The sequence below is a fragment of the Leguminivora glycinivorella genome, chromosome 23 (genome assembly GCF_023078275.1).
Source record: "Leguminivora glycinivorella isolate SPB_JAAS2020 chromosome 23, LegGlyc_1.1, whole genome shotgun sequence".
Classification (NCBI taxonomy): domain Eukaryota; kingdom Metazoa; phylum Arthropoda; class Insecta; order Lepidoptera; family Tortricidae; genus Leguminivora; species Leguminivora glycinivorella.
In genome coordinates, this window is record NC_062993.1 from 8,394,520 (window position 1) to 8,408,859 (window position 14,340).

The 14,340-nt window shown below is 34.3% G+C and overlaps 1 protein-coding gene across 1 annotated transcript in view; it reads right to left on the reverse strand.

Annotated features, from left to right (window-relative positions):
• Positions 1-689: 689 nt before the first annotated feature.
• LOC125238319 (muscle segmentation homeobox-like) overlaps positions 690-14,340 on the reverse strand; it is a 28,114-nt gene continuing 14,463 nt past the window's right edge. Inside the window, exons 2-3 of the mRNA XM_048145618.1 lie at positions 2,709-2,893; positions 690-2,033 (exon numbers count right to left, since the gene is read on the reverse strand). Of these exons, the coding sequence (XP_048001575.1) occupies positions 1,779-2,033; positions 2,709-2,893 (440 nt within the window). The 3' untranslated portion in view covers positions 690-1,778. The remainder of the gene's footprint in view (positions 2,034-2,708; positions 2,894-14,340) is intronic.

The window sequence follows — 14,340 nt, forward strand, 5'->3', positions numbered from 1 at the left end:
TTCAACCTTGACCAGTCTTAAGTGTCAAAGGTACATAAGTAAACTACGTTTCTCCTTTTTTTAAGTTATATGTTTGACTGTTATATTTTTGACGTATCTGTCTGTCTGTGTGTGTGTGTGTGTGTGTGTGTGTCTGTCTGTGGCATCGTAGCTCCCGAACGGATGAACCGATTTAGATTTAGTTTTTTTTTGTTTGAAAGCTGAGTTAGTCGGGAGTGTTCTTAGCCATGTTTCATGAAAATCGGTCCACTAGGTCGGTTTTTTTCAAAATTTTAATTTTGTGGTTAGGTTATTGTTTACCAGTTTTTCTTTGCAATTAAATGTTTTTTTTTTTATAGTCATACCCACATATTTTATACTTCACCTTTCACGTCACGTTCACCTTAAGAGCTTTTTCACATTATCCGATCCATCATCCGATGATCTTTGACATTTCGTCACTACTTTTAAAAAATCTCGTATCTCACCCTGCTTCTCAAAGTTAAAACGCAGTATGTCTATTATGCATTCCATACACACTTACTACAAATTTATTTTCATTGACAGAGGAAGATACAAGTTTTTTTAAAAGTAGTGACGATTTTCCTTTGATTTCCTTCATCCGATATCGGATCGGGTAAAGTGAAAACCCTCTTAGGACGTTTAGTTCTGAACACTATGCTACATAAAGGAAATAAAATCAAACGAAATTTTTCATTCTGAAAGAAATAGATATATATTTAACTACTGAAGTAGAAATAATAATGTACAATTATCATTTAAGTTTATGTACAAAAATATTTTACAATATTCATTTAGCTGTATTCAAAATTCCATAACACATTTTTTATCAAAAACGCCTAGGAAAGTATTAAACATAATAAATCGTATAAATGAAAATATTTGGTAATAAAGAATCTACACAAAGTAAATACATTAAATTAATACAATCCTTAATATGGTGCTATTTAAAACTAACTTAACTACATATTTACAGAATAATTTACATAATCACTCGACTATTTTGTCGGATAAAAAATTAGTCCTTTATTTATTTTCAAACATTTTGACTTTCCTTTGCCAAGACAAGATTTTAAATATCTTACACAATTGGTAAACAAATAAAATGAATCAATCAAATAAAGAAGTCCACACATTACAAGTTCGCCAAACGTATACCCTGCCAGTTATTCGCCAACTGTTACGCCGTGTCTTGCGTGGGCGACGGTCGCTCGACCGTCGCCGTCGCGTCTCATACTTCCATATCGATAAGGTTTGATTTAGTATGCGTCGCATCGCCGTCGCGCGACCATCGCGCGACCGGCGCCCACGCAAGCCACGGCGTTATCTTTGCGATTGCAGGAAAACTCAAATCGCTTGGGGAACTGGTAATCTGTAGGCTCCTTAAGTAACATTCAATATTAGATGCAGGTGGCGTAGCCGAATGGCATTTCTGCGACGCGAAACGAAAACGAAATGCCGCGATAGGTAGTCTGGCTATGTCGCGTCAATACGTAAGAGCGATAGATATCTACGAGCGTTTCGTTTCGTGAGCGTTTCGTGAGCATTTGTGCCATTCGGCTACGTACAGTCGACCAAAATAAGCCACTGTAGAACTATGTCATGGTGACGTTATAAATCAGATTGTAAGAAATAACTTACTGATTGTCATTTTGACATGGTTGTATAGTGGTCCCTACCACTATACAACCATTCCAATTGGTTGACTGTACCCAGGACTATCTATAATGGTTTTCTCTGTATTCCTTATTATAATTTATCAGTCCCATTTTTATATCCTACTGCGGACCAGTTTGTGTACTAGGCGACGGTGACCCACCAGACACAGGACTCTGTACCATGCCTAAGTGTGGCATGCCCATTGGGGGCAGCGGCCTGCCCCCCATCAGAGGGTGGGGGTGGAAGTACTGCTGCAGCGGGTGGGGGTACAAATGGTGGGGGTGGCGGGAAAACTGCGCCATTTTTAATTTCTCGATCTCCGCTTCTTGTACTCGCTTCGCTTTCGCTCGGCGATTTTGAAACCAGATTTTTACCTGTGAAAGAAGACAGTATGCGTTAATAATGCACAATGCGTACTTTCATGGTGCAGTTTACTAAAAATGTAGATTATTTTCAGAGATATTATAGTGTCTCTATAAACTTGTAAAATTGGGCACTTTTACTAGCAGTGGATCACTCTGCTCAGGGCTTCTGTACACGATGTTCATGGATTGGGATTTGACTTTCAGAAAGCCTATGACACTTGTAATTTTATCACTTATCTACGTTGATAAAGCATCCGTCACGTTCTGGCAAGTATATGTCAGTGTGACAGTGACAAGCATCATAACTCAAGTGCAAACAGGTTAAATTTAATTGCAGTTTTTTAATAAGTAAGCATCGTTTTTTATAATATTTACCTATGTTTCAGAAAGTCCTAACCTTGGTGAAAACAGCGCGCTCAGCGATGCTAAGGTGCTGCTCTCTAACTTGCTCTCAAGTGCTCTTAGCTGCTAAGCGGTGTTCGCGTCTTACGGTTTTTTAATGAGTAAGCAATTCGTTATTATATTTACCTGAGTTTCAGAAAGTCCTAAGCTTGACGAGAACTAAGCGCGCTCAGCGATGCTAAGGTACTGCTCTCGAACTTGCTCTCAAGCGCTCTTAGCTGCTAAGCGGTGTTCGCGTCTTACGGTTTTTTAATGAGTAAGCAAAGTTGTCATTATATTTACCTGAGTTTCAGAAAGTCCTAAGCTCGATGAGAACTCAGCGCGCTCAGCGATGCTAAGGTACTGTTTCTCGACGAATTTGCTCTCAAGCGCTCTAAGCTGCTGAGCGGTGAAGGGTGTTCGTGGTTTTCGATTTGGCTTGTGCTTGCGCAGGTTACATTTGAGCTTCGGAGGGCCGCCGTTGGCGTCTGTAACAAGAGAGAGGACTGTTAGACGGGACAAGTCAACAATAACATTATAAGACAACTTGGAAATTGGATTCACAATCTTTGGTATTTGGTATCGGCTTAAAAACTAGTTATGTTTAAAATGTCTTCGGATTTATAAAAATGTACATAGAAACTTTAAATTATTGCACAGTATATATAATGTTATAAACAAACTACCTAGGTATATGTAGTTTCACTCTGTAGTTGAAAACTTTAAGTAGTTTTATACGATTCAACGTTAATATCCTTGTTCTAATTGGTGTCCTGTTTATTTTTGAGTAGATAGCAACTGCTAACATTTAATGTATATATTGTGGGAAATAGCAGCAATTAGATACATATGTCAATATAAATGTTATTCAAATTTTCTTAGTTAAATACCTTAAGAGCGCTATGACAAAAAATGGCGATATATTGTAAAATGCGCAATATTCAACGATAAAATTGTACACTTTACCCATACTAAAAGACAGTAAAAGTACTTGTTTTAGTTAGAACATCTTATTAACTGTCGGTTAATTAAAAAACATATGAAAGAAAAAGCTTATTCAATTGGTAATGATTTTTTTTCTGATGCTCGTTTAGGAAAAACCGCGTGAAGCACTGATTTCGGAGCTCTTATTATGTACAATTTAATAAGCTCACTCTCATAAATGTAGTAAATTTAAGTTCCTAATATCTTGTACTTTAGGCCCATTAAACAATATTTATCATTTAATTCTTTGAAATTGAGAAATTGGAAGTAAAACGAACTCAATTTTGTCTTGAAAATACATCGAAATAAGTGATCATTTCTCCGAAAATCTACATGTTATCGAAGTTATTTTAGTATATAAATAATCTGCACAATCTGCTTAAATTGCTGTTATCCATTTGTCGTTATAATATTTTATAATGATTTTTTGCCAATTTTTTGAAAACTAGCCTTCCTGTCGCTATTTTACCGGCGACGGACGAATGCGATTTCAGTGCCGCGCCGGAGCTCGAGGAGGTGAGACGTATGTCGCTTCGCTCTCCGAGTTTTCATCGCGAACGTCGAGAATATTTATCGTTGTGTGGGTCGGACGCCTTGTTTATACACGTCCTATCCTCGCATTGTGTGTGTGTAAACAGCGACCAACGAATTTGATCCTAGATCCGTAAATATTTGCTTTTGTAATATTTTGTTATGTTTGAATGTTAAAGTATTACAACGTTATGGTGATAAATATGTGAAAATTACAATACGGTCAAGATGATAAGACACATCAAGATGATACTCGGGATCTGATGATGGAGCCAGAAGGTGGTCACCAGTACCAGTGAACCATGCAAGTAAAGTACTTCGTGTTTAGGCTCGTTGGGTTCGTCTCAACAAGACCTTTGACAAGAGGTGGTACTCAGGGTCTGATGATGGAGCCAGATGGTGGTCACCAGTACCAATGAACCATGGAACTAAACCACTTCGTATGTAGGCTCATTGGAATCGTCTCAACAAGACCTTCGACAAGAGGTGGTATTCAGGGTCTGATGATGGACCCAGATGGTGGTCACCAGTACCAATGAACCATATGACTAAACCACATCGTGTTTAGGCTCATTGGGATCGTCTCAATAAGACCTTTTGACAAAAGGTGGTACTCAGGGTCTGATGATGGAGCCAGATGGTGGTCACCAGTACCAATGAACCATGGAACTAAACCACTTCGTATGTAGGCTCATTGGAATCGTCTCAACAAGACCTTCGACAAGAGGTGGTATTCAGGGTCTGATGATGGACCCAGATGGTGGTCACCAGTACCAATGAACCATATGACTAAACCACATCGTGTTTAGGCTCATTGGGATCGTCTCAATAAGACCTTGATGAAAAGATGTTGGTCACCAGTACCCGTGATCCATGTAACTAAACCATTTAGTAATCAGGCTCATTGGGTTCTTACTTCTTCTCAACAAGACCTTTGAGAAGAGGTGGTACTGAGGGTCTGACGATGAAGCCAGATGATTGTCACCGGTACCAATGAACCCATGTAACTGAACCACTTCGTGTTTTTTATGTTATTAACATATGCGAGTTGATTTTTTGGCGACCACCATCTCTCTCCATCATCAGACCCTGATTACCACCTCTTGTCAAAGGTCTTGTTGAGACAAACCCAATGAGCCTAAACACGAAGTGGTTTAGTCATATCATATGGTTCATTGGTACTGGTGACCACCATCTGTCTCCATCATCAGACCTTGAGTATCACCTCTTGTCAAAGGTCTTGTTGAGAAGATTCCAATGAGCCTACACACGAAGTGGTTTAGTTCCATGGTTCATCGGTACTGATGATCACCATCTGGCTCCATCATCAGACCCTGAGTACCACCTCTTGGCAAAGGTCTTATTGAGACGATCCCATTGAGCCTAAACACGAAGAGGTTTAGTCATATGGTTTATTGGTACTGGTGATCACCATCTGGCTCCATCATCAGACCCTGAGTACCACCTTGAAGTAATTAGAATTGTATTTGACTTATTTTATCATCATATTAATATATACTTTACTCTAATACTTATCATATAACAAAAGCAAATATTTGGGATGGGATCTTCTTAAATATGATCACAGTTTATAATTAATACTTTAAATTTTTAAATAAATTTTAACATTATTAATATTATTTTGCGCTATATTCTAGTATTTTCGTACAAAATAATGTTTATTAGAAATCAAAAGTTTATATCGAGATAGTAGATTGTGGTTGTTATCAAAATTCCATAGGAAGGATCAAGATTGTTTTGTCCATTATTGTAGTGCGAGCGAGTGATAAGACGTGCTAGAAAGGGTCGGCATATTGGGCTCGCGCGGCGGGTAAAATACCTAATGTCGCCTGACGCCGAATTGTTATAACGCTCTTAACTTATGAGCACTAATAATGTTATTTAGATAACCTAGAGATAATGTAGATGACACAATAATTTACGAGTAATATCATTACAGGTTCAAGAAACAGATCAAGATTGGCCCAATACTGCGCAAGACAGGAATAGATGGCAAGAGCTGGAGGAGACCTTTACCCGAAAGGGGTCCTAACCAAATATTTAGGCTATAGAAAAAGAAAAAAAACCTAAACAACATAACATAATAGTACATAACATAACATAGTAATTTTTCATTTTTTTTTTATTTTTGTATCGCTTTGGTTGTGGAATAAATGGGCTTTTTATTTTATTTATTTATTATCATTACAGGTTCAAATGAAACTAACAGTCATATTCAGAGTTTACTAAGAATTAGATATGGATCTGATCTTATCCATAACTCAGTAATGAATTAACAATAGGTACGCCTGCACCATTTTTAACATATTACTTCATTGTTGAACTGTATCATTGTGACATTATTGTCAACAAATACGAGTATATTTTAATACTTCATATTGATCTATCACGATTTTTAATGTAATCAATACCTAACGATGTCATCTCATCTCTTACATATCAGTATATTGGAATAGGCATCATTATAACTATTATTATAACATATCTTTCGAATCGCCATTGTTATAAAATTGCGAAATCAATCGTTGACTCCAATTACAGCCAATTGAACTGGCCATTCGGCGCTGTCAAAATGGCGAACTGTCAAAGATTGAATCTTGCGCATGTTCATATAAAAAATTACGTATAACTACAATTTAACGAATTTAAAACTTGAATATAAGGCGTACAATAGCTTGAAAAGAATTTTGGTAGACTCGCTTATAAAAGTAATTTATTTTTTACTATATTGCATTGATATATGGTTGAGAATTGCTTTAGTGTGTAAGTGATTGGGCAATTTCGATGATTCACGCGTCTCAATCCGTCGAAAAGCACTAATTTGTTAATAAACATCCTGTACTATCATTGACATATTGAATTTATAAGTAAATAATGTTGGTTTCATTTTAACGTTTTGTTCGCGCTGTAGTGTGATAAATCCGAAAATACAATAATTATGACACGCCTAAGAGACTATTAATAAAACATTGTGAAGATTATTGCTTACTGAGTAAAGTATAAAGCTATGTTACCAATATTATCGACTTATACATATATGAATCAGTTTCCTAACCTCCCGTTAGTGCGTTTTCACATTATCCGATCCGATATCGGATGTCGGACCGATATCCCATACATTACAGGCGCCATCTTGGATTTTTTCTATGGAAATCCTTCCGACATCCGATATCGGATCGGATAATGTGAAAACGGCCTTATGGTCCCAAAAATATAAAATCGAACTCGTCACAACATTGCAAGAAAGAAAAGAGTAACAAATCCCAGCTGTAGTCGCTCAACTTGACTACTCAAACTGTGAACGCGGAAGGGATTTTTTTTTAATAAATAAACACAAACGCTATTAAATGCCACATCTGTCTACAAAGCAGATGTAACGTTACGTCGATACATAATTAATTTACTTATATTGAAAACAATTCACTCCTGACCAGAGTTACCCGAAGAATGTTCACCCGTCTCAATAAATCCAAAACTGATATCGCAGAAGGCGAAACTGATTAAAATCTCGCAAAATATGCGGATTTGTAAGCAAATTGACGATTTTATTACCTTATTATAAATAACACCCACATGAGATGTAGATGAAGATAATGTTTACGATGTAGTAATTTTAGTTAATATAACAGGAATGACCTGTCGTTTCAACTATATTAAACATCTCGATGGGTTTTCCCTTGAGGAAATAACTATTAAATTACGCATAAAAAATCCGCTACTATGCCAAAAAATGCAAAACCAATCAATCAATAAAGAACCTAACAATCACTACAAATACTAAGTACTTAAATAAATAAAAAAACTGATATTGACGTCAATCGTATTGACGGTTAAAAACGTGCCAATTTTAAGTTGAATGAAACTTCAAAACTGTAGGTAGATAGATAGATAAATAACTATAGGTGTCAAACATAGATTCTCAAATTATTAAATTAAAACCTAGCGTAAAAGTGACTGATGACAATCAAGTGCGGGTAGTTCGAAAAACTCGTACAGCTAGAAGATGTTGATACAACTTCCAGCCAGTCTACCCGTGACCACGGACGTAATGTCATGTCCGAAACGTCGGGTTAAATATAAAACGTAAGTTTTACGCGATTAAGTCCCGTTTTAATTTAATAATATGAGTGAAGATCGTGTTAGTTTAAATCAATATATAGATTCTCAAATCAGTAATGACTCATGATTGGAGGTTCTTTATTGCTTATTCTTTCTGATTTGAGCAATATGGATTTGTCAAGAACTTGTTGTTTATTAGTTGGAATTACAGACGTTAACCTTTCGTGATCATATTTAAATTTACGGGTGTATTAACATTATTATATCACACTCTTCACTTTAGTGCACGGAGTGTACCCGCCGCGACCACTCATGTCTGATGATGGGTCTCCTCATGTCTCAAAACATGTCGATAATCGCGATACAATAACGTGACATATGTATTATAATAGAATAGTTTAATATGTAAGTAATTAAGGGAATTTAATGTAATTTTAGTTCGTAGGTAGTACCTAATATATTTTGCATGCTGTCAAAACCGGCTAAAAAGTTGGGACACAAAAATTATGTAACACCTATTATGTTAACACTTTTTAAAAAGCAAATAAAGATTATGATGATTATGATATGATGATTATGGTGAGTACACCCGTATATTTCAATATTAGAGACGGAATTCACATCTTTTGAGCGATATTTTTATTATTTGGCCAGGTTTATAGGGCGTAAACCTCGAATCGGAGCCAATCATGTGGCTGAGTGCATTCGATTCACATTACACTTTTATGTAACAAATATTCCTTCCTCAATCAGAATGTTTCTTATTACCGACTGTCGATAAAACTCCTTTTCCATAGAGATGCCTTTAGAAATGAACCTTAATAAATATCGACATTATTGTACATTTAGCCTGGAAGATTATGGCAGAAAATTGAATGGCTTCAATATCCAACTCAATGCAATTTTGCGGGAGAATGATTAAACATGCGAAAGAGTTAAGTTACTTAAAGCCTGAATGGAAACAAATTGTTTTTATTACGATACTAAGTGCATTTCTCTCTGAGACATGAGAAGAAATTAATAGTAAAATCTTATGATACTTGACAATTTTATTTTTTAAAAGACACGTGAACAAATTAAAAATAACTTCTAAAATATTGCATCAGGGTAAATTTTTGACTAAGACCTCGACATTTTTTCGTGTATTGTTTTGGTCTTTTAGCTTCGTACGTTCTTTATCTTATATTTTTATTTATTAATCAAATCTTATTGCTCCAACTTTGTATTAAATTCTTATTTATTTAGTATTTATAAGTTTTCAGCAATTAGTAATGGTTTATTACCTTAGTCTGGCAAATTTGGCGTAACTATAATTATTAAATGCCTACATCATGAGTAACAATTTAATAATTTACATTCCAAAGTGTCTCTGACATATAAATAAATTTGGTAATTATAAATTCGTCACAGAATCATTATTAACCGCAAACAAGGCAAATTAAATGATAAATAGCATTTAAATTAGTAAATAATGACATTACGGTAAATTTCTAAATGCTCAGTATGAATTGAATTCCAAAGTTGTTAGTAGGAGTCTAAGAGTATGCTATTAAGAAATCAAAGTACTTCTCTAATCAGTATTATAATGTCAAATGTAATTAAAATAATGTTATGAGTATTAAAATCTAAAATGCAAATTGAAATAATTGTATTATAAATGCAGTTAATGAACTTTATTGGTCTGTCAATTAATCAATTGAAGTCTGATTCATAGATGACGTGTCATTAAAATAGATTTTTTTAACGGCAAATTCACCGAAATTGTAAAAGATGACATAAGAGAAAAAAATTCAATAAACATCAATAAACAAAAGTCATATTTTTTTTTCTATAAGACCCAACATCATGAAGAATACAAGTATAAGATTCATAATTACGTAAATTGAAGAAACACAAAGTACAAACGCACTTTGAACATATTAAAAAACATAATACCAATTGTGATAATGATGATGTTAGAGATACTCGTACTAAAAAGCTTGAAATTATATCTGGCGCTTGTACTGCCAACATATTAATCCCAGTGTCAAACGGTATACACCCGCTTAATAGCTAATGGGAGAAAAAATAAAAGGTAAATTATGTGACAGGCCAAAAAAAACGGTATTAATGTCGTGTTTAGCGGACGTCAAAGAGAGCGCGGACGGAAATAGGGCAAGCGCCGCCGCAAACGCGCGTTTGAGATATGCGTTTTTTTAGACGCTCTTAATGGTTGACACGATGTAAAAAAGGATATTTAGATAGCTTTGAATATTGAATTGCTACTTAAGATGTTTATACAAAGGTTAAAAGTGGCGACGGATATAATTATGCTTAGTGAAGATGTTTATAATAGATACCTATATCATAATGCGGTCTTTATTATAGATAACATTGATAAGTTATGTATTTATTTAGTACACAATACAGGTTTTCTTGAGTTGTCTTGCATCAACTACAAAGTTGTGATTCCACACATTAAGGTTACTAAGCTAGATCTTTTTAAAATCTTGCTTTTTCTCTTGTTGGCAAATTAAATTTACAAAAATTTCGTAATTTGCACTCATCTCTCTACGATTTTCTAAATCATCGTCAATCGCAAGTGTGCGGCAGTCCTTCTCGTCTGCTGCTAAATTATCCCATTTAAAAATACATAAATGGGACTGTCTGCTTTCGTTCCGATGTTAATTGTCTAGAGATATCGGCTACAGATGTGCTGTTGAGTTACGCGTGTTTTGAGTGAGGAGAGAAATATGAGATCTTTTGTATTCGTTATTACTTGATCTTGTAGAGGCTTAAGCGATCAACTAATGAGATTAGTAGCTTTGGGTTTGTTTTGTTCTGTTTCTTTCTGTTTTTGAAACAATATTTTGTCAGAGATAATAAGGTTTACCTTTTTGAAAAACTGGTACAATTGTTTTAACCATTAATCAAGAATTAGGACCTGTTTTAAATTTGACTTCATTATTAATCACGCTAAGTGCATTTATTAAAGTTTAAGTATTGTATGGTTAATAACACTGAACGTGCCAAATTTTCACTTTAAAATTCTTCTTTTGTTACATTTTACCTGTCTAATCAAAGTTTTACATGTTTTATTGATATTATAATACACCTAGACACGTTCAAAGGAAATCAAAAACAAAATAAAGAGCACTTAAAAATAAATATTCTATCCTAATTCAAAAAATATGACCTATAAACTTCAAACAAAGCACTCTTGATTAATAGCATGTTAAAACCTCAAAACAATTACGCATCTGGTAAACCCATTTATAATCCCTGAATCACTTTCAATTTTCAAAAATAATCCATATTCCCAAAGACAGTTGATATATTAATGAGGCAACTTGCTTTTTGTGGACGGTACGCCATTAATCGTGCGAGGCGTGGTATGTCATTCATTCCAATATTTTAAATGCTCGCTGTACAGCCGACGTTTTTGCTGTCCGTACAACTGGGGAGCATTCCAGGAGGTTTGGAATTTTTTACAATTATTTTGAGTAGGTATGGTAATGTAATGTATTGTGGCTTATGCAGAAATGCAATGATACATTCTAGGCCGTTTACAAACAATTTGGAGTGTGCAAAAAAGTAATAGCCTTCAAAGACACTGTTGAGTAATTAGTATTTGAGGCAGCAATTATTTATGTTTCAATCAAATTAGGCTTTGACATCTTCGACTTTTCTTCATGCTTTCATATTTTTTTTACTTTTATGATTACAACTTATAAATTTCTCTCTATTTATATCATTATCATCAAAGATATTTAACACATGTAAACTCATTTCTTTCCAAATCACGATGCCAGATATGTTCATAAATTTCCCAGCACATGGTAGTTAATCGACTTTTGATCTTCTAACCACTTTAAAAACCAAAACAAAATATCCAAGATTCCTCGTCGCCATAAATAAAGTTGCACAAAGCGTTTTTCAGCTATTAAATGTGCGCCCACGCATTTATCTAACGATCAAAGTTGTTAAAATCTCTAAGCGAGCGTTTGATCCAGTTATATGACCTATAGACCTAAGACAAGTCTTCTTAATCAGAGACCACAGTTTTAACTGGTTTGTCAACTATTACATGGTATGCGATGTATTTCAAGCAAGTAGGATCCATTCATCAGGACATCTGACATTCATCTGTTTTAGCTTTATATTGTAAGGACTTAAGACACGTGGATTCCAAACTAACATATACTCCTTTTGTGCACGTTGGAGGCCATAGGATGAGCGACAAAAGACACAGGAAGCGCGAATAGGCGTAGATTTCCTGCTTCAGAATGATTACATCTTATAGTTCTTTAATCTAGATAAACAGATTCGTGGTTTTTGTATGTTTTTGCTTTTCTATTAATTATTTTTGTGAATTTCTTTTCAAGTTGATGTGAATCAATGTTTAGTGTTAATGTGTGTGTTTAGTGTGTTGTGTGTCTTTGCTGTGTCTTAAAATAATCTGCTTTCTTATTCTTTGTAATTGCATTATTACAAATTTATTCACGATCTTCATCCAAATTATAATTTATATTTTATAATCCTCTGTAAATATTTCAAATATGTATCACCAAATATATGAATTGCTAAAATGTCACTGTCAGAATTTCCTGTTACTTTATTAATTTATGGACTACTTTTTCACAGATAAGTTTAATTGACGTAATATTTAACTGTAACTATAACCGCAGCTTCTCTGGCCCCGGAATCTATTTCGGGCCGCGACTAAGTTGTTTATTTCCAGCTAGGGAACAAATGACATGTTTAATGGAATATTAGTACTTTGACTTTCAGCGTATTAATAGTCGACAGATAGAACTTAAGCGTTTAGATATAAGCATAGATTTTAAATGTGTGTAAACAAAAGATTATATAATTTAAACACTGATTAGAGATACTAAAAGCACGGACATAAAATAAACATTGAGTTAGACTTTTTAGAAAAAGGAAAAAAAAAACAAGAAAAAACTCGAAAAAACAAGATTTTTTTAAATGTTGTCCTTATGAACTTAGTAATTTTTTCTATACTTGTATCATTTGTATCAAAGACATTTAATTGTAGCCGTCCAAACACTTCAGTCATTATTTGGCGTGCATATGTATGTAAACGACAATATATAAATCCAAATAAACCTAACAATGTAACCACTGAAATCCTTTTCGTCAAACGCATATCTGAAATTCATTGCACTTGTGACCAATCGCTTCTGGACCAGTATTTCATTAACGATTGTCGTTTTTGCTAACGGTCGTTCAAGCGGTAATTGATTGGGAATGCTTCTATAATTAGGAGCGTGACTTGCTGACGGTACAGTCTGCAGCAATAATATAGTCAGTACTTTTTTTAGTTTCAATAGACGTTTGACCGCGATCACACCTGATGGTAAGTGATGATGCGGTCTACGGTGGAGCACGCTTACCTATGAGATACCTATTTACTATTAAAAAAAAACCTGTTATCTCACAGTCAAAGTAAAAACGCAGTAACTCCAAATGCAGATACGAGATTTTTTCAAAGAAGTGACGATATGTTACTCTTCGAAAATCGCATAAATAAGTGACAAGAAGACAGTGAGCAAGTCCATATTAGTAGATGGACACGATGTGTTTTTGTTTTTCGATGATAACTGCTTATTTTGTTGACAGATAATCATAAAATTTTAAAAGAATGACCCTGATTAAGTATACAGCCAATAGCATTACATATTATATTTAGAAGATTTTTTGTAAATATAGAGATAAATTAATAAAGAAAAAAATGGCGTCTGTGCAGTGTGCACCCTTGTGGTTCAATAAATAATATAAATAAAATATTCTTGCGATTTTCATTGTGTATGTTATAGCAGGTGACTGTACTTAAAGTATGCAACGTTTGGCAGACGATTATAGTTCTAAGATGTTTAATTGATTGATTAAATGATTGTTTCCGGTTAAGAACATCATTTTGCATTAAGCCAATATTATTTCATTACATATCGATGTCAAATTATTTTTTGTGTCATAATGAATCTCTACTGCAATCATTACTAACCAAATCAAATTACTCAAATTATCTAAGATAGTATTTCTTAGGCATTTGAAATACTGACCTAAAAAGTAGTACTAGTAGTAGTAACTCTTTGTTGTACAAAAACACATTAAAAATAACATACATTCAGATGTGAAGTATAAAGGCGAAGGCCCTTTGAGGGATCTCTTCCAGTTAACCTTAAAAAGTTTACTTAAAAAGTGCAGAACGCTAGTAATATAGGTACAGGAATAGAAACTATTATACCATAGGTACTTATAGGTACTTATAGGTACTTTGACTACAGACTATAAATTATAGAAGCCAATTTGTTAAAGGTTAGGTACATAATATTAT